Genomic DNA, 22,505 nt, shown 5'->3' on the forward strand with positions numbered 1-22,505 from the left:
ATGAAGTGATCTGAAAGACAAATTGAAGAACTCAAAAGTATATATAACTATTCACAACACTCTGTAAAATGAGTTATATTTATATAAATGATATGTTTTTAGATGCATATGATATCTCTGAAAGACTATGAAAGAAATTTGTAATAATGGGCACCTGTGGTAGAAACATTACCAGGAATGGGTAGGGAGGCACAGTCTACACTTTAGGATATGCACCTATCATTTCTTTAGTTGTAAAATATAATGCATAGCTGAGCCTAATTCTGGAATTCAAAATTCTTTATAGTCTTAATTTTTTTTCTTTGAAGATGTTTAGTTATATTACCACTAGATGGCACATATTTACTGATAAATCTCAAAGAATCTCCAGCACAGATTTTTAAGAAAGTGTTTAGTTCCCCAAACTCACCAGAGTTTACTTTGTGTACAGTATTGGTTTTTCTCAAGAAATTTCCTTAACATCAGTCATTTAGTGCCATATCAGCTTCTAGGGTATTTTTCACTAACTTTTTATTTAGCATCATTATAACATTTGAGTTGTAGGAAGATCTTAGATTTGCAGAAACTAGCTTAGATATTCTTAGTTTATAGTTTCTCATGTTTTTTGAATTGTATCTGCCTATATTTTCATCTCTTTTTCTATTAATGAATAAATTATAAATATTCTGTGCATAAAAGTAGATTTAAAATAATAGATTTTTGTTTGATTATATTGTTTGATGGCTTTTATATCAAATCAGTGTCCAGAATAACATGCAATTTAACAACCACTTTCTGATTGCTTACATTATACACAATGAGATTAGACAAATGGGTACTGTGGAGGACACACAGATGAAATGCTGTTTATTGCCTCTGTTTTCAGGACCTTTCATTTTATGGGTGGGGGAAGTTATGAATACAAATATCTATAATACAAGTCAGAATGTAGTAAATGATTAAAAGAAAATATTAAGTGTAATGGGAACAGATGGCTTATATTAATTTGAGGATTCTAAGAATAAGGTGGAATTTGAAAAGTGCTTTAAATATATAGATGGTTTCATTCTCTGAATGAACTAAAAAAAGTGTTACATAGATTTACATTTCTGTATAAAGTGAATTACGTATCTGATGATTATATGCAAGTGGTAAATATGGAATTATGCAATAAAAACCTGTATTCTTTTTGATGGTACAGTTTCCAAAAAGAAAATGGTGGTATAGCATTTTATAAATTATAATATTTATAAAAGCATTATAAAAAATTTTTCAGGCAAATTCTGGGTGCCTGGTTGGCTCAGTCAGTAGAGCATGCAGCTCTTGATCTTGGGGTTATAAGTTCAAGCCCCAGGCTGCGCATAGAGATTACTTAAAAATTTTTTTTTTAAATCTCCTTAAGCATATTCTAAAATAACATTGGAAAAATTATTGGACCAGATAATTTTTGTAGTCATTTTTAGCATAGAGACTTTTTTACTCTTGTTTCTGTTTTCAAAATATTTTTTAAATTACTTAATATGCAGAAAAAGTACTGAACTCAAGTAGAATAATATTTATTGTGTGCTTAATAGGCCAGAAAACTGCCATCTATTATTTCACTTAATACTTATGAAATTTTATGATGAATATACTGTTATCCACATTTTACAAATGAAGAAATTGGGGCAAAAGTTTAAGGAACTTGTATGAATATTTCACCTGCCTGTCATAACACAAAAGCTGGATGTGAATAGAATTAACTTTGTGACAATAAGAAGCCTGGCTTTTCATTTTATACCACTTCAGGATCATTGCTCTTAAAAGAGAATCAAATTATTCTAATAAGATGTTTAAATACTGACTACTTTGTTACATTGGTGATCTTTTGGTGACTTTTTAAAGTGTGAGATGAATCATATTAAAATATTATCTTAGCGAATCAAGAATCTGACCCTTTGACTTTTAATGTACAAGATTTCCCCAACCTTGGTTTACTCTAAAATAATAATAATCATATACAAAAGTCTAAGTAATATATGGTATAATGCTTAAACCAGATTAATTCCAGCTCAACAGCTAAATCAAGTAGATATTAAAACAAAATAATATGTTTATAAATGAGTCTCACTATTTTTCTGTGTTTCTTTAGCCAGAAAAATGTAAGAAAAAAAAGAAATGGTATAAAAGTGCACTACAAGAAGCCCGCCTCCTCTATGGATATTCCCCTGAGCAAAGACTGGAAATGTGCCGCCTAGCCAAACAGGGTATATGAGCTTTTTTATTCTTTACCACCCCAAAATGAAGATTTATTCAGATGCCTGCTTTCCAAAATATATTTGCACGTTTAAAAAAAAAACTCTCTTTTTCTGCATGGGGATATAATATATATTTGTCCCCTGAAAAAAAAATTTTGTGTGGATTAATAGTATGTATTTTGCACTTTGAAACTATTTTCAGTGACTAAACATACATTCTACTTAAATGCAAGGGTTTTCATTAGCACTTCTATAATCTTCTTTACCCTTCAACTATCTACATAAGTTCTCTTGTGTATTTCAAAGTATATATTTCAAAATTAGAAGCTGTGGCCTTAAAACATAATTCTGGGGTGAAACTTTCATTTGCATATGCTGCATTCTTTCAGAACAAAGTGTTTTTCAAAAATGTTTTTGTTTTTAAAGAAATTCAAGGCAGAGATAAAAACAATCTTCAACTTTTTTAATGAGGTGAAAGAATATAAGATTTCAGGTCATTTTCAGAGAAAGTTCTCTTGAATCATAAATATTATGGTTTGTACATAGCTTTTTAAAATGGATTCATCATAGGAATTATAGTAGATAGGACATACTTTTAACTCAATATGACTGTCACAGAAAAAATGATTTTGAATAAACTTAAATATGTTCTTAGTGATAATAATAATTATCATCTCAATTTCTAAAATGATCATCTTAAGTTCTAAAATAGATTATGGGAAGATCTGTCATTTTAGTGCTGACTGAATTTTAAAGTAAGCATGACATTTTTTCCTTTTGGAATTTAATATATATTTTTTAAAACTTAGATGTGAGAACATTTTATTTGGGAAAAATTTGAATATTAACTTAGCTACCTAAGTTCATATTTTAAAAGAAATAAGTAGATTTGAAGATAGTGGAAAAGAATGACAAGCCCATTACTCTGGTTTACTTTGAAACTGAGAAAAGAGACATTTATTACCATAAATGTGATTTTATTCCTTGTGCTGAAAATATGTCTTAGTTTATTATCAGTAAAGGTTGAACTCACTTTATTGTCATGCATACAATTTTATTATTTACACAGAGTATACATTTTTCTTGTATAACCAAAATAAACTTTGAAATACTAATTTTTTAGTTTTTAATATGAATACCTTGAAGTAATATAGTCAGTTATTTTTTAAAGTTTATTGTAACCATTTCACATTAGTAGTAGACACACTCAATAAATATTGAACTATGTCTTTGTTGTTGTTGTATGTGCTAGCATATTTATGTCTGGGTCCTTTGATATTCTTGCTTGTCTCGAGAATATGGAGAGGGCTTATTTCTCTTTGGTTTTGCAGCAGACCCATTTTCTTGTTGAAAATCTGATGATTTTTGCATGCAGAATTTGATGTAATTCAGTCTGATTATAGACAGTCCTGTGTCTAAAGACTTGATTCTTATCCCTGGAGAAGTCAAAATGGAAGGGCATGAAGACACTTCCAGGAATTCAGCCTTTGCCATAATAGGCTCACTCATTCTTTACTATCTCCAAAATAGACACTGTAGTCCTTGCTTAGTTTCCAGGGTAAACTCTAGTACATATTCAGCTTCTTACTTTGTTTCAAAGTTATTTTGAGAGGTAATTAGCCATTATTCAGATATCTTACAAAGATCTTAGAGATAAACAACCTATTTTACCCCGCTACTTTGAGGACTTCTTTAACCCAAAATGTCTTCTTTCAACCCAGAAATAATGATTAGTAATTTCATGGCCTAAATTCTTCCTACCCTACAGAAATTGGCACACTATATTTGATGTAGATCTTTCATTGTTGAAATCTTCAAGGTCAGTAAATTATATGTAAAAAATATAGACCCATTTCATATGGTATGTTTAGTTTTATGAGAAACTGCCAAACTGTCTTCCAAAGTAGCTGCATCATTTTTTCATTCCCACCAGAAATGAATGATAGTTCATATTCCACGTAGTTGCCAACATTTGGTGTTGTCAGTATTCTGGCTTTTGGCCATTCCATTAGGTCTGTGGTGGTACCTCATTGATGTTTTCATTTGACATTCTCTAATGACACGATAATGAACATCCTTTCATATGCTTATTTGCCATCTATAAGTCTTCTTTGGTGAGGTATTTGTTTATTGCCTGCTTTTTAATTCAGTTGCTTATTTTCTTATTGTTGAGTTTTAAGAATTCTTTGTATACTTACAGCAGCATTATCAACAATAGCCAAACTTTGAAAAGAGCCCAAATGTCCATTGACTAATAAATGGAACAAGCAGATGTGGTATCTATATCTACAATGGAATATTACTCAGCCATCAAAAAGAATGAAATCTTCTCACTTGCTTTGATGTGGATGGAACTAGAGTATGTTATGCTAAGCGAAATAAGTCAGAGAAAGACAAATACCATGTGATCTTAGTCATACGTGGAATTTAAGAAACAAAACAGATGACTATATGGTGGGAGGAGAAAGAGAGAAGAAGGGAAACAAATCACAAGAGACTCCTTTTTTTGAACATTGTAATTTCTTTTTTTTTTTAATGTTATGTTAGTCACCATATAGTATGTCATTAGCTTTTGATGTAGTGTTCCAAGGTTCATTGTTTACTTATTAACACCCAGTGTTCCATATAATACATGCCCTCCTTAATACTCATAGCCAGGCCAACCCATCCCCTCACCCACCTCCCCTCTAAAATCCTCAGTTTGTTTCTCAGAGTCCACAGTCACCATAAGAGACTCTTAATGATAGAGAACAAACTGAGGGTTGATGGAGGGAGGTGGGTGGGGCATGGGATTAAGGAGGGCACTTGTTCTGATGAGCACTAGGTGTTGTATGTAAGTGAAGAATCACTGAATTCTACTCCTGAAATCAATATTGCACTGTGTGTTAGCTAAGTAGAACTTAAATCTGAAAAAAAAAAAAAAATGAAGAGAGAGAAGAAAAAAAAAAGTTATTTGTATATTTCAGATAACAGTCCTTTGTCAGATATTTTGTAAATACTTTTTTCCACTCTGGATTATCTTCTCATTCACTTGATAGTGTTCTTTGCAGAGTGGAAATTTTAATTTTAATGGAATCTAGCTTATTAATTATTTCTTTCTGGGATCTGGCCTTTGATGTTATATCTGAAGTCATCTGCATACCCCAGGTCATCTACATTTTCTCCTATGTTGCCTGCTAGGAGTTTTATAGTTTTACATTTTTCATTTAGATATGTGATTTGAGTTAATTTTTGTGAAAGGTGTAAGGTCTTATCTAGATTAAGTTTTTTGACATGTAGATATCTAGTTGTTCAATCTGTTTCTGAGCTCTCTATTCTGTTCCATTGATCTGGGTTTTTAAAAATTCTTTCCCCAATATTACATTGCCATGATTGTTGTAGCTTTAGAGTAAGTCTTAAAGTCAGGTAGGGCCAAGTCCTCTGACTTTGTCCTTCAATATTGTGTTGGCTATTCTAGATCTTTGTCCCTTCATATGAACTTTATTTTTTAATTTTTTATTCTTTTAATTAACATCTAATGTACAGGTCTATGAATCATCAGTCTTAGACAATTCGTAGCACTCACCATAGCACATACCCTCCCCCACTTTAGATTGAGTTTGTTGATATCCACAAAATAACTTGTTGGGATTTTCATTGAGATTACACCGAATCTTTAGATCAAGTTGGAAAGAACTGACATGTTGACAATACTGAATCTTCCCATCCATAAATATAGAATATACCCAAATTTGTAGTTCTTTGATTTTGTTCATCAGAGTGTTGTAGTTTTCCTCGTATAATCTTGTCCATATTTTGTTAAATTTTGCCTAAGTATTCTACTTTGGGGGGGGCTGGCACTAGTGTAAATGGTAATGTGTCTTTAATTTCAAATCCTGCTTTCTCAGTTTGGTAAATAGGGAAGTGATTGACTTTTGTTTGTTAACCTTGTGCCCTGCAATCTTACTATTATTACTTATTTGTTCCAGGAGTATTTTTTTTTTTAATTCTCTTTTGGATTTTCTACATGGATGATCATGTCATCTACTAAGAAAGGCAGTTTTATTTCTTCTCAGTCTATACCTTTTATTTCCTTTTTTTTTTTTTCTCGTATTGCATTAGCTAGGAGTTTCAGCACAATATTGAAAAGAGTGGGGAGGTGAGAAAATCTTTGACGTTCCTAATCTTAGTGGAAAAGCTTTGAGTTTCTCACTGTTAATTAAGTATGATGCTAGCTGTAGGATTTTTATAGATTCTCTTATCAAATTGAGGAAATTCTCCTTTATTCCTAGCTTGCTGAGAGTTTTTATCATGAATAGGTGTTGGATTTTGTCAAGTGCTTTACCTGCATCTATTGATCTAATCATGTGACTTTACTTTTTTAACCTGTTGATGTCACAGATTACATTAATTGATTTTGAATATTGAATCAGCCTTGTATACCTCAGATAAACTTCACTTGTTTGTGGTGTCTAATTCTTTTTATACATTGTATTTGATTTGTAATATTTTATTGAGGATTTTTGCATCTATGTTCATGAGAGAAATCAATCTGTAATTTTCTAGTAATGTCTTTATTTGGTTTTGGTATACTGGCTTCCATGAGTGAATTAGGAAGTATTCCCTCTGCTTCTATCTTCTGGAAGAGTTTATAGAGAATTGATATAATTTGTTCCTTAAATGGTTGGTAGAAATCACCAATGAACCCATCTGTGCTTGATGCTTTCTGTTTTGGAAGGTTATTATATTAATTTAATTTTATAAAAAGATACAGATTATTTATTCTTGTGTCACTTTTGGGAGATTGTGTCTTATAAGGAATTGGTCCATTTCATCTAGGTTATCAGATTTGTGGACATAGACATATTTATAGCATTTCTTTATTATCCTTTTAATATCTTGGGATCTGTAATGATGCCCTCAGTTTCATTTTTGGTATTAGTAATTTATGTTTTCTCTCTTTTTTTCTTAGTTAGACTGGCTAGAGTCTTGATTTTATTGATCTTTTTAAAGAAACAGTTTTTGGTTTTATTTCCTCCATTAATTTCCTATTTTTTATTTTATTGATTTCTGCTCTAGTTTTTATTTCCTTTGTTTACTTCATATTTAACTTGCTTTTCTTTTTCTAGTTTCCTAAAGTGGAAGTTCAGCTTATTGATTTTAGGTCTTTGTTTTTTCATAATATTTGCATTTTAATGCTATAAATTTCCCTCTAAATACTGCTTTCACCGCGTCTTACAAATTTTTATAGACTCTATTTTCATTTTCATTTAGTTCAAAATATTTTTAAATTTCTCTCAAGATTCTTCTTTCATCTCTATGTTATTTAGGAATGCATTGTTTAATCTCTAGTTATCTAGTTTTTTGTAGATAGCGTATAATTACTCCACTCTGACAGTCTTTGTTTTTTAACTAGTATATTTAGACCACTGAAATTTAAAATGGTTATTGATAGAGTTGGATTAATAGCTACCATTTGTGTTAGTGTTTTCTATTTGTTTTCCTTTTTCTTTGTTCCTTTATCTTTCAATTTTTCTATTCTAGTTTAATTCTACTGTGGTCTGAGAGCAGACTATTGTATGTTATCTATTTTTAAAAATGAGTTATGGTATACTTTATGGCCCAGAACATAGTATGTCTTGGTGAATGTTCCAAGTGAGCATGAGAAGAATGTATATTCTGCTGTTGCTGGATTAAGTAGTCTATAGATGTAGACTACATTCAGTTGATTGCCATTCATTGATTGATGGTGTTTTCCTCTTATCTGCACTTTCGCTTTCCATGGTTTCAGTTATGCATAGTCAGCCATGGTCTGGAAGCAGATGATCCTACTTTGATGTATCATCAGAAGATCAATAGTAGTCTAACCCTATGTCACAATGCCTGTGTCATTTGCCTCACTTCATCTCATCATGTAGGCATTTTGTCTCACATCTTAATAAGAAGGATGAGTATAGCACAATAAGATATTTTGAGAGAGTTAAGGACCCATTCACATAACTTTTGTTACAGTTTATTGTTATAATTGTTCTTTTCATTAGTTATTGTTGTTAATCTCTTACTCTGCCTAATTTATAAATTAACTTTATCATATATATATATATATATATATATATATATATATGAAAAACAGTACAGTACATGGATTTATTACTATCCATGGTTTCAGGCATCCACTGGGGATCTTGGAATCTGTCCCCCACAGATAAAGGGGAACTACTGAATGTCATTACTGATTTTCTGCTTGCTGGACCTGTTCATTTCTGCAGAATTCTCCAATTATAATAGTGAGTTCATCTATTTCTCCTTGAGTTCTATCAATTTTTGTGTTACATGCCTTGACACTGTGTTGTTGGACACATTCATATTAATAATCATTATGTCTTCCTGGAGTAATGATGCCTTTATTAGGTAATGCTCCTCTTTATCCCTGATAACTTTGCTTGCTATGAAGCCTGCTCTGCCTGAAATTAATATAGTTACTTTATTAAAATAGCTTTATTTTGATTAGTGTTAACATGGTATATCCTGTATCTTTTTACTTTTAACCTCTGTGTGTCTTTATACTTAAATTGAGTTTTTTGTAGATAGCGTATAATTACTCCACTCTGACAGTCTTTGTTTTTTAACTAATATATTTAGACCATTGAAATTTAAAATGGTTATTGATAGAGTTGGATTAATAGCTACCATTTGTGTTAGTGTTTTCTATTTGTTTTCCTTTTTCTTTGTTCCTTTTTCTTTTACTCTTTTTTTGCCTTTTTTTGTTTTTGTTTTTGTTTGTGTGTTTGTTTGTTTAGAGAGGGAGAGAGAGACACAGGGGTCTAGAGAAGGAAGGAGAGGGAAAGAGAGAATCTTAAGCAGGCTCCATGAGCGTGGAGCCTGATATCACAGTCCAGAGATCATGACCTGAGCCGAAATCAAGAGACAGACACTTAACTTACTGAGTTACCAACGCGCCTCATCTTTTTATGGATTTTTTTCCTCCACCTTTTTGGTTTTAATTGAGTATTTTATATGATTTTATTTCCTCTTTAATCATATCAATTATGCTTTCTTTTTAACTTCTCTAGGGAAAAAAAACCATTTTCCAATGGTTTTCCTAAATTCAACACACTGTTGCCATTATTATTTTGAACGAATAGTTTTCAGTTAGTTAAAGAATAAGAAAATTTAAAGTTTATATTTTACTTTCACTTAGTCATTCTCTGATACTCTTCCTTTATGTCAACCCAAGTTTCCGCTCTATATCATTTTCCTTTTCTCTTTTAACATTTCTTGCAAGGTAGGTCTACTGGTAACAAATCAATTTCTTAAATTCTCTCAAGTGTATTTGCTTTATTTTGAAAGATAATTGCACAGTGACCAGAGTTCTAATTTGATGTTTTTTCCTCTTAACACTAATCACTCCACTCCACTCTAAAACTCCACCCTCTTCTTATTTGCCTGGTTTCTGAGAGGACCTGAATGAAATTCTTGTCTTTGCTCCTTTATTGATAAGGCAATACCTACCACCAGGCTTCTTTCAAGAATTTTTCTTTATCTTTGGTTTTCTATCTTTAGCTTTTATTCTGCTTATTGTTCTCTGAGCTTCCTGGATCTTCATTTGGTGTCTGACATTCATTTGGGGGAAGTTCTCTGTCATTATTGCTTCAGGTATTTCTCCTGTTCCTTTCTATTTCTTTTCCTTTTTTTTTTCTTTTAAGATTTTATTTATTTGACAGACAGAAATCACAAGAAGGCAGAGAGGCAGGCAGAGAGAGAGGAGGAAGCAGGCTCCCCACTGAGCGGAGAGCCTGATGTGGGGCTCGTTCCCAGGACCCTGGGATCATGACCTGAGCCAAAGGCAGAGGCTTTAACCCACTGAGCCACACAGGCACCCCCTATTTCTTTTCCTTTTTATATTCCAATTACACATATATTATACTTCTGGGGTTTTCCCATAGATCTTGAATATCCTGTTCTTTTTTTCCCAGTTTTTTTTCTCTGTACTTCCAGTTTTAGAAGTTTCTATTTTACATATCATCAAAGACACTGACTTTTTTCCTCAGCTATGTCCAACCAATAAAACTATGAAAGGTATTCTTCATTTTTGTTATAGCATTTTTCATCTCCGGCATTTCTTCTTTAATTATTATTTCTTAGAATTTCTATCTCCCTGGGGTGCCTGAGTGGCACAGTAGGTTAAGCTTCTGCCCTTGGCTCAGGTTCAAACCCTCCATCAGTCTCCTATTCAGCAGGGAATCTGCTTCTCCCTCTCTCTCCACCCCTGCCCCCCAGGGATGCTCATGCACATGCTCTTTCTCTCTCTCTCTTCTCTCTCTCTCTCAAATAAATAAATAAAGTCTTAAAAAAAAAAAAAAGAATTTCCATCTCTCTGCTTATAGTACCCATTTGTTCTTGAATGTTTTCTACTTTAACACTAGAGACTTTGAACTTAAAATGACTGTGATCAATACACTCAGTCTGATCGTTACAACATCTAGGACATATATGGGTCTGTTTTTGATGCTTGATGCTCTCTCTGTCACTTCAAATTGCTTTTTGCCTTTTAGTATGCCTTGTTTTGTGTATATATATATATATTTTTAATTTTATTTATTTATTTATTTATTTATTTGCAGAAAGGCAAATATGATGTACCAGGTGAAAGAAACTGCAGTACATAGTCCTTTACGAGTGGAGTGGTGAGGCATGTAGGGCTGAGGGAGGCAGTCTGTAGTTTCTACGATTGGGTCTCAGTCCTGGAATTTGAACTGCACAAGTGCTTCTCACCTTTTTTACCCCCTTACGTGGCACATGACAGTTAAAGGGGAGCTGGAGTTGGATATTTCCCTTCCCCCACATGGAAGACTACAGCAGGCTAGATTTGTTGCCTTCCCGCTAATTAGTCAGGCTCTGAAAAAAACCACAATAGGTTAGGCTTTGATAAAATAGTTTCTCTTGAGGGCAAACTGTTAAGAACTGAATGCCCTAGCATATTTCAGAAAGGTTCCTTTTTTTCCCCCCACTGAGGAAGCACAAAGGTATTTTTCTCCAGTCTTCACTCTGAGAACCTGATAGAACTCCTGTAGGTAAACTCACAAAAGTGTGCTTCCCTCCTGCATGACTGGGTCCCCCTAGAATTTCTATCTCTCAGCTTGTTCACATTGAGGCTCCAGCAATTCATCAATTACAGTTCATGTGTTCCTACCCCAGCACTAGTTCCTGTGGAGGTTTCTGCTCCATTAAGTTGTGATTCTTTGTATTCACCTGTCTCCAAATTTGGGGGCAGTGGTTTGCTCTGTGACCTCACTTCTCTAAGGGAATCTAAGAAGAGTTATTGATTTTCAATTTGTTCAGCTTTTTACTTGTGAGGATGGAGTGTGACTTCCAAGCTCTTTACATGCCAGATAGGCAACTGGACTGTCCTCTACCTTTTTAAGAAAATGCTTTCTTTCAGCTGTCATCTTTAAAGAAACATAGACTGACAGATTTTCTGAGGCAATGAATGGACAGCCTTTAAAAATTTATATTTTAGAAAGAAACCATTGATTTGTATTCATATTTGTAGTCCTCTCTAATATGCTTGTAAATAAAAAAAATTTTAACATCTGTTATGAGTCATGAAGCAGAACCATCTCTGCTGACTTGGAACATTTTCATTTTTTACCTGCAGCTCCTTTTTTGCACTTTAAAACTATGATGTGGCTATAGCCCAAAAATGGAGTAAAGGCCCTTTTAATTATCCAGATCTACATTTCCTGTTAACTGCTTTTCACTCTGTGTGAGGGTCCCTACATGCAGAGATTTCTGAAGGGAGGAAATTAAACCTTTCTCACTAGGGAAAATTTGGCTCTTAGAAGGTGTTTAATGTTGCTGAAGTTGAACATGGACTTACTGTTATTAATAGAAAAAATGCTAATGATTGTAATGTTTCTCAGCATTATACCAGACTTTCTCCCTTTGGCAAATCCCTTTGAAAATCAGAGTGGTTGTTGATACTTCCCAAAACACTTCTGTGTTGCACTGGGAGATGATTGTGTAACCTTTCAACATAAAAAGTTCCTTAAAAAAATCTTAAAAAAAAAAAAAAAAGGAAAAAGAAAAAGAAGGCTTTGGGACGCCTGGGTGACTCAGTCGGTTAAGCGTCTGCCTTCAGCTCAGGTCATGATCCCAGCATCCTGGAATCAAGTCCCTCATAGGTTCCTTGCTCAGTGGGAAGCCTTCTTTCTCATTCTCTTTCTGCCTGCCGCTCCCCTACTTGTGCTCTCTCTCTCTCTGACAAATAAATTTTTTAAATCTTAAAACAAAAAATTCCTGGAACAGCAGTTTGGGTGTTTCTGTTTGCAGTTGTCTCCCTGCTGGAAATTTTACATAAGAGTGATGTATATGTTGAGGAAAGATATAGGAAATTGATAATTTTTTTTTTGTTAACTCTCAGTATATGATCAGGGTCCATTGGAGACCCAATTTTAGTTTTTGAGTTTCCTTTTTGTACAGTTTTAACTACATGTACAAGTTGATATTTCATCATGACTTTTGTTATTAGGGATCTTCAAAAGAGAAAAGAGAAAAAAATTTTAGATATGACAGTTTATTCTCTTATAATTATCATCAGGGCCCTTTTATAAATTTGAAACAAATTATGGAATTTCAATAATCTTTGCTCTTTTATCATTACTCTTTAATTTATTTCCAACTATGCTAAAAAGACTAAAACAAATTATTATTTTTTTAAAGATTTTATTTATTTATTTGACGGACAGAGATAACAAGTAGGCAGAGAGGCCGGCAGAGAGAGAGAAGTGGAAGCAGACTCCCTGCTGAGCAGAGAGCCTGATGTGGGGCCAATCCCAGGACCCTGAGATCATGACCCGGGCCGAAGGCAGAGACAACCCACTGAACCACCCAGGTGCCCCTAAAACAAATTATTTAAATGGGAGAATGATAGAATCACTTAAGATGATACAGTGGTAAAATGTATCATCACTAAACTATTTTTTTAGTATTCCAAAAGTTAGATCCCTCTTTCTCTTTCACTCACATACACACATACACACACACACGTGTGCGAACCCCAGAAGGTCTTTATTAGCTAAAAGAGAACATTGTTGATAATCTATTATCTACCATTGTTTTAGGAATTTATATAAGTTCTATTATTTGAATCTCACAATATACCTGTAAGATAATAAATTATTACTTCTGGTTTATCAATAAAGAAACTAAAGGTCTGAGAACATATACAGTGTTTTATATCTTACACTGTCTAGTATAGTAACATACCATCTAAACATGTATTTTAACTAGTAAATAATATTCATTTGTTCAGGGAAAATGCATATTTCAGATCCATATAAGATTTGAATAAAATACATGTGCATTTGTTAATTATAAAAAAATATTGAGCACCTACTGCCTATAAAATGTGGTCCTTGCCTTTAAGGTACATTCTAGTCTTACAGAGTGCTTAGACATGTACAGAAGTAACTATAATACAGGGAAGAAAGTCCTGTGTCCTGGGATGACTGTGGTTTTGCAACAGAGGTGATTATTTCTCTTAGGTGGAGGAATTCTCTATGATGGTGGATGGTCTTGTGCATTCATAAGTGGGGAGAAAAAGGGTATTCCAGAAGGGATTATTCTAAGCATGCAGCCAAACATAGGAAGGAGGGCAGTTGACATGTGGCCAGCTAATTATAGGTATAAATGTAGCAACCTGCTTCCCTGAATTTCTCTGTTTTATGCCAGTAGTTTGTTTCTTACTGCAATATTTGCTTTTAGATAGGAAGCATTTATTTACTCTTATATTCATGGATATTTATTCTTTTTATTAGTTTTACATGTTCATTGTGAATTACAGTCCTATATTAATAAATTTAATTTCTATGTGTTTTTCTTTAACATTAAATGTAACTCTAAAACCATCATACTAATGTCCATAGCTCTAATTGTTTTTCATTACCATAATATTAAGGTTAATAAAACAAATGTATGAGTGAATATTTATGTACAATTAATTTAGTTGGAATTCTACATTGAACCTATAAAAATCCAATTATTAATTATTATTGCCAATAATTTTTATTAATTCACATACTATTTTGCATACATCAAAATAATATCTTAAAATAATTTTCTATATTCTATTTGGTTCTAGTCCTCTTTTTTGTTGTGTTGCTTATGGGTCCCACATGGAGGCAGCAGACATAAAGATTAGAGACTTGCCAACACATGGATCTGGCCCCACTGCATGGCCTCAGGCATGGTACTTAGCCTCAACTTTCTCTGCTGTGAAATGGGGATGGACTACATGCTTTGCAAGATTATCAATGAAGTTTAAATAAGATACTGTCTATGTAAAGTCTTTATCCCATGTCTGGCATCAAGGAGATGTTCAAGTAGAGGTCACTGGGATTTCATTCCAGATCTTATATACTTCAGGGTACATAAGCTGACCAGAACCTAAAATAGGATACACTAGATGGCTAACTCCAGAACGTCCAACCAATTAGACTTAACAGAAGAGATTTGTCAAATAAGTATATGAATCCCTAATGCTATTACTTTGGGATTATTTTGTTCTACTTAACTCTGGAAAGTTGAGTTTGTTAGCATTTTAATCAAAAGAACCATTAAAAACACATATTACAGTATGAGAAGGTAGAAAATTCTGATTTTATAATGTTGCACTTACTCAAACAGGAGTGTAGGCATTTTTTTTGAAACAGCCATACTTTATTATCTTACAGATAAATTCAAAGCAGATGGCAAAGTTGCTGTGGTAGCCAAGAAAAGGGTAAGATCATGTTTCATTATATAAAATACGCAGTCTTCAAATTCCATTTGATTACAGTTATTTTTAAAAGAAAATTGAATTAATATTTAAAAGCAAAATGACATATAATGAGTTTTTTTCTTCTAGACATTGGTTGAGTATATGTTTCCTTTTTTAGGTTGACACTAGAAATTTAATATTTATGATTACTTTTTTCACTGTTACAGAATTATCAGAAATTAGAATGATGAAAAACTTAAAGTTAACAAGTTAGCAATTGCTTTTATTTACATTGTATTTCACATACATACTCTCATATACTAAAATGTTTTTTGTGTACCATATTGAAATGTGTGCGATCTCATGGAAAATTTAAATAATTAAAATCCACAGTTTAATATGAACTTTACCTTGAAGTTGAGAATATTATCAGCCATTTATATCAATCTAAACCTAACATCTTTTAAATAAAATTTGTAAAGTCAATAGCACTTTAAAAGAATTTTTAAAATTTAACACATCATTCTGTACATTGTATGCAGGGAGATGTTTAACTACTTATTTTCAAAACTATGATTGAAATAGGAAGAACATTCTCCTCAAGTGACAGTATTCTTAATAGGACACTACTTAAAAAGAGAAAGGCCCAATAGTTAAATTAAATTCTTTTAGACAAATAATACATTGATGTCATAAGAAAAAGAATTGTGATTAAAAGGAAAGCTTATCCCTCTAGTTTTTCCTGAATTGAATGGTGGGACTGGTGCAGGGCAGACCTAGGGAAGGTTGAGTGTAACCTGACAGAAGAGAAAAAAATGTTGGTCACAGACCTATAGATGAACAGGCAATGAGGTAAGCATCATTTTTTTACTCTGAGTATGTATATATTATGAGTCCTTTCATTTTTGTATTATTTATTTTTATCATGAGTCCTTTTAAAATCTGATTTTGTTTTACACTTTTGCTTTTTGACTTGTAAAAGTAATCTGTATTTTTCACCAGCTAAATAATGTTGCACCTGTATCATAGAAGACAAGGTTGCCTTTTTCAAAGAAAGGAAATAGTACTTCTGTCTATGTCTGACCATTTAGACAGGAACATGTGAGAGAGTGCAGGATTATTAATGTGGTTGGAATTGTTTATTTTAGTAACTGCTAAAGGATATTTAGAATCAAAAATGATACAGGTAATAATGACTAACATTTCTATATATTGCTTTATTTTTGCCAGTGATTCTCAATGAACATGGTACTACTGTCTCTAGGACATGGTACTACTGTCTCTAGGACAGTGCCATTTAAAGTGTGAAGTAGCCTGTGAACTATTTATTATTTGTTATTGGTCTGCAGTGAGACAAGAGCAAAATATGACAGGAACCATTTAGAAAGTTGTATAGCAATTTGACAGAGTCACTTTTGTCTGTTGAATGTAATGATAAAATAGAACTTATATTTATTTTCTATTTCATTTTTTTCCTAGTAACTTATTTTTAATTGTATAGAAGTATAGATCTGGGGCATACTTGGGGCAAAACTGGTCCTTTAAATATTATTTGAGAGACACTGCCCTATGTGTCTTGGAGCGTGTTGGGAATTTGTACAAGTGTCTTGGGCTACAGTAGTTTGGAGGAATAGAGGGCTTTTTGTTGGGCAAAGCTAAGGAAACTAGCTATCTTGCAATGTATGGAACAAAAATAAATAACGAAAACTCTTCAGCATTTGGCATGACTTTTGAATGTGCTGCTAGACTCAACAGACTACAAATATACAGTTGACCCTTTAACAAAACGGGATTCACTGAGATTCACTGACTGCTGCAGTCCAAAACCCATGTATAACATTTGGCTCCCTTAAATTTAACTACTAATAACATGTTGTCAACTGAAAGCATAATAAAAACATAATCAATTAACATATTTTGTATGTTATATGTATTATGTACTGTATTCTTACAATAAAGCTAAAGAAAAGGAAATGTTAAAATCATAAGGAAGAGAATATGCATATACAATACTATATTGTAAAAAATCTATGCATAAGGAGACCTGTGAAGTTCAAACTGTGTTGTTCAAGGGTCAACCATAATTGTATAGTGATTTAATACAAAGTAATACTGAAATATAACATGTTAGACAAAAAGCCAAGGAATTTAGAAGGCTTATTATAGAGCAGGAAGCCAAAATGGAATAAACACATTGTTCTTGAAATTACTGAAGAATTTACCTATCTTCTACTCAACGTATTGTAACATATTTAGCTACGTATTTAACCATAAAGAGTAGAAGTGCAGTTCCTGAGGTACCATGGAAAACATTTAAAAATTGGAAACAGGAAATTTGAGATGCCTTTTAACAGTCTTAAAATCAAATATTACTGAATTGACAGATAAATGAAATGTATTGTTGTTTGAATTTCAAAAAATAAACATTTAGAAATATTTCATAGTATTGCTACCCTTTATATATGTGTTAACACTTTAGAATTAATACTAAGAAATTTGCTATAGGTATTGCATATGGAAATTACTTTTAGAAAATTACTTTCTATTGTTTTCCAATCTTACTCTGATATGTCCCCAAAGTCTACCTTAAAATTCTTCATTACATAAGTATAATACAGATATTAATTGCTGCTTTTTCTAATTTATTATCAAGACAGTCTTCCTTGGGGCACCTGGGTGGCTCAGTCAATTGAGTGTCCAATACTTGATTTCAGCTCAGGTCATGATCTCAGGGTGGTGAGGTAGAGCCCCCCTCCCAATCAGCCTCCACACTCAACACAGAGTCTACTTGAGATTCTCTCTCTCCGTCTGCCCCTCTTCTTGCTTTCACTCTCTTTCTCTGTCTCTCTAAATAAATAAATGAAATCTTAAAAAAGAGACATTCTTCCTCACATGTTAAAAGTTATGGCGAAGTTATTTTCAAGTACTAGAGACTGAATGTGGCCCTGATGTGTTGTGGGATTTCTGTGATATTTTGTTACTAGGTCATCTCATGTCAAATAATTTAGGGAATTATTTTCCCAAACTCATTTGGGAGAATATAATACTTCCCATTTTCTATGCTTGGGCAATCTATAATTTATTTTAGAATATTATCTCTCTTTAAGATTTGTTTCTTTTCTTCCATGATATAAAATGTCCTATCTGTTACTACTTAGCTTAAAAGTAGTTTCACACCCTTGCCAACACCTGTTACTTCTTCTATTGTTGGGAATACAAGTTGGTAGAGCCACTTGGAGAACAATATGGAGGTTCCTCAAAATGTTAAAAATAGAACTACCCTACCATCCTGCAATTGCACTACTAGGTATTTACCCAAAGGATACAAAAATACATGCACCCTAATATTTATGGCAGCATTATCAACAATAGCCGAACTATGGAGGAGCCCAAATGTCCATTAGCTGATGAATGAATAAAGAAGATGTGGCATGCACACACACATACACACACACATACATACACACAGGAATATTACTCAGGCATCAAAAATAATGAAATCTTGCCATTTACAATGACATGGATGGAGCCAGAGTATATTATGCTAAGTGAGATAAGTAAATCAGAGACAAATACTATATGATCTCACTCATATGTGGAATTTAAGAAAACAGAGAAACATATGGGAAGGGGAAAAGAAAAAAAGGAGAGAACGAATCAAGCAATAGAAGACTCTTAATGATTGAGAACAAAATAAAGGTTGATGGAGGGAGGTGGGTGAAGGGTGTTAGGAGAACACCTGTTATGATGAGCACTGGGGGTTATATGTAAGTGAGGAATCACTGAATTCTACTTCTGAAACCAATATTGCACTGTATGTTAAATACCTAAAATATAAATAAATTATAAAAAAAGAAATGCATATACTCTCCTACAGTCTAGAAGAGAACTCAGATATTTAAATTAAAAAGAATTATATAAGAATGAATGAAGTGTGGGGTCTGTGGGAGGCTCAGTCAGTTAAACGTCTGCCTTTAGCTCAGGTCATGATCCCTGGGTCCTGGGGTGGATCACTGCATTGGGCTCCTTGCTTAAACAGGGAGTCTGCTTTTCCCTCACTCTCTGCCCCCTCCCCCACTCATGCTCTGTCTCGCTCGCTCTCTCTCAAATAAATGAAATCTTTTTTAAAAAAAGAAGGAATGAAGTATGTCTACATAAAGTTATAAGTAAAAACAAAGAAAGTAGTTTCTGTTCTTATGTCCACCACTACTTCCTGTTGGTACATTTTTTATAGATCCTGTACAGATCGACTTTATCCAAACTTATATATTCATGATAGGGATGACTGGCATTTATCTCACTGATTATGTCTTTAAGTTAGTTGTTCTCAAGCATACACATATAGAAATGCATTTTTATTTTATGATAAATATATTTTATTTCTCTTTTATAGTATAGTTAAAGTTATAGTATTTTGAAATTATTCATGTAGTCAGATCTATTAATTATGTTACAGGCTACAATTACTGTAACAAGGAGACTCCAAATTACAGGGAGTCATATAAGATAGGAGTTTATCTATCACTTTATTCTATACCTGACCAAAGGTGGGCCAATGATCCAGGGTGGGAGGAGGCTTTGCCCCACAAAATCATTTAGACTCCCAAGTTTTTTCTGTTTTATTTTTATGTAAATCCCCAGGGTGTGGTCTAATCTATATGGTCAAAAGTTGAGTGCACTATCACATCCACATTCTGGCCCATGAAAAAAGGTAAGGAGTACAATTAGTTGAACAAGAAACATGAACTTGAAGCTGTGCATGTCATTTCTCTGACATTGCATTGGCAAAACTTAGTAATATGTCTATACCCATTGCCAAAGGGAAGGAGGGGACTGCAGCTTCTAACTGGACCAGTTTAGATACTGGTGTTTTAGTTAGTGGTCTGTGACTTTCATTTAAGAATAGAGAATGGTGTGTTTCAAAATATTTCTTATAAAAGGGATTCGTTAGGTCTGATAGAGCTGAGAAGCTCGTAGATTGCCTCATTTGACCTTCACAATACTAGTGGGAAATAGGTATTACCATAATTATTCTTACAAAGAAACTCCTCCCAGAGGTATTAAGTGACTAACAGGAGAGGCTGAGCCAGGGTAGAATTCCAGTTCTGATAGTCCATAATACCACAGCTTCTTTTAACATTTCTTAGGTTTTTAAATCCCTTTACTATCTTCGAAATACCAAATCATTTTTTAGTGTCTTTTTAAGTATCCAAATCACTTTGTATATTTGACTCTTAAATAATTGGAAACTTCATCTTATGAACAGGCACAATTCTAGTTTTAAAACAATTCTTCCAGGCACATGGCACATGGGTGGCTCCATCGGTTAAGTGCCTGCCTTCATTTCAGGTCACAGAGCCTGCTTCTGAACCCTCTCCTCCCAGTTCCTGCTCGCTCTCTCTCTCTCTCTCTCAAATAAATAAATAAATAAATAAATAAATAAATAAATAAAATCTTAAAACAAGGCACAATTCTTCATCAATATAGTACTTTCAGATTATAAAACATTTCTGAAAATATTGTCTTTCACTTCAGACCCTTGGGAAGAAGGCATAGAAGACAATATCATCATCACCTGACAAAGGAGAAAATTTATAGTTAGAGAAATCAAGGAAATCATCATAGCCACACAGTGCTCCTTAGGTAGTTTTATTTAAAATTAATTAGTTTTCCTTAGTTCTTATTCAAGTATTAGCAAGCTAGTCCTACTAGAGCTTGAGTGTTAATTTCACCTAATAAGTAGTTTTTATTTTTCTATACATTTTGGATATATGGCTATTGAAGATACTATATTTTTTAAGATTTTATTTATTATTTAAAGATCTGAGAGAGAGTGTGTGTGTGTGCAAGCAGGCAGAGGGACAGAAAGAGAGGGAGAGAGAATCCTGAGCAGACTCCATGCTGTGCTCATAATCTGAAGTGGGCTCAGTCTCACGACCCTGAGGTTATGACCTGAGCGGAAACCAAGAGTCAGACGCTTAACTGACTGAGCCCCCCAGGCTCCCCTGAAGATGGTATTTTCTTTAAGATTTTATTTATTTATTTGACAGACAGAGATCACAAGTAGACAGAGAGGCAGGGGGAGAGAGAGGAGGAAGCAGGCTCCCTGCCAAGCAGAGAGCCCGATGCGGGGCTCAATCCCAGGACCCTGAGATCACGACCTGAGCTGAAGGCAGAGGCTTGAATCCACTGAGCCACCCAGGTGCCCTGAAGATAGTATTTTTTAAAGGTAGAACTGTTTAATATAAAACTCAATATGTGGACAAGAAGAAGCTGTTGGTGTGAAACCAAAAGGCCATAATAATAATATGTATTAAGTACCTTCTAAGGCCAGGTGTATACAAGGGTTACTTCATTTGATTCAACAACTATTATGAAAGAGAGTCATAATAATTGGGGCTCAGTGAAAAAATGCCTCTGCCTTTGGCTCAGGTCATGATCTCAGGTCCTGGGATTGAGCCCCCCATTGGGCTCTCTGCTCAGCAGGGAGCCTGCTTCCCCCCTCTCTCTGCCTGCCTCTCTGCCTGCTTGTGATCTCTCTCTCTGTCAAATAAATAAATAAAATCTTTAAAAAAAAAAAAAAGAGTCAGTGTTGTCTCTTGTTCATGAATGAAGACAGCAGGCATAGGGCTATTCAACACTGATAAAAAAGTAAGTTAATTGGTTGTATAGCTCCTTATCCTGGGTTGCAAATCCTAACAGTCTATTTTATTTATTTGTATTTATATAAACAAATGTGCATACATACATGTAAAAGTATTTTGTGATTGTCTTATTTTTACAACAATGAGATCTGATTATATGTTATTCTATAGATTTAACACTTAGGCTAACAGATCCAGATCTGTTTTTAATCTTCTTCAGAGCCTACATCACCAGATCTATCACAGTTAGTCAGTCAGCCCTATAGTGATGAGTGAGTGGGAGTTTTCAAGTCACGGGTATGGTTTGGTACTGCTATATATAGTGCTCTCATAAATCTCCTTGTACATATATCTTTAAATACTGACGCCATTATTTTTGTAGGATAAATTCCCCAAATGGGTTTGAAATATCAAAACTAACCACAGTGTCACCTGCCTCCCTTGAATTGTGAAAGGACCTTGAGGAATAAGTTGTCCAAGTTCTGTGTTGGCCTGTGCTGGGTTGCACTGGTGGTTGCTGCCGCCTCTTTGAACCAAGATGTGAGAATGTTGCCACCTTGAAAACCGTCGCTAAGTGCCAACTGGGAATAGTGCTTCTTGGCTCAAGTAGGAGCGCTATATCTAAAGGCCGCTACCATTCCCATAGGCCCCTTTGAGCTGTTCAGCTGTTATGTGGCTATCTGTTAAGATTGAGGTGAGGAGTATTAGGTGCACACACCTTTTCACCTGACCACCACTCTGCCCAGTGGAGCAGTCTGAATGAAAGAGAATTAGAGTAAGCCCATCTCTGAGTCCCACTTGAAAAAAAAAGAAGGGGAAGATCTAGATTGTCTCTAAGTCCCTTTCTGCTCTAATATTCCATGAAATATTTATAACAGCTCGGTAAGTAATTTCAGAATGTCAAAG

General features: G+C 33.7%; 1 protein-coding gene across 8 annotated transcripts in view; it reads left to right on the plus strand.

The window, feature by feature from the left end:
- The window catches only part of ZCWPW2 (zinc finger CW-type and PWWP domain containing 2), a 125,148-nt gene that overhangs the window by 75,561 nt on the left and 27,082 nt on the right, over positions 1-22,505 (plus strand). For 6 of the 8 annotated variants that reach the window (XM_082728945.1, XM_082728950.1, XM_082728946.1 and 3 more), the window contains 2 exons: positions 2,111-2,225; positions 14,930-14,976. The exons of the other annotated variants lie outside the window; for them this stretch is intronic. In XM_082728945.1, coding sequence (XP_082585071.1) covers positions 2,111-2,225; positions 14,930-14,976 — 162 coding nt within the window. The remainder of the gene's footprint in view (positions 1-2,110; positions 2,226-14,929; positions 14,977-22,505) is intronic. 8 annotated transcript variants of the gene reach the window in all.

Source organism: Mustela nivalis (genome assembly GCF_964662115.1).
Source record: "Mustela nivalis genome assembly, chromosome: 1".
Classification (NCBI taxonomy): Eukaryota; Metazoa; Chordata; class Mammalia; order Carnivora; family Mustelidae; genus Mustela; species Mustela nivalis.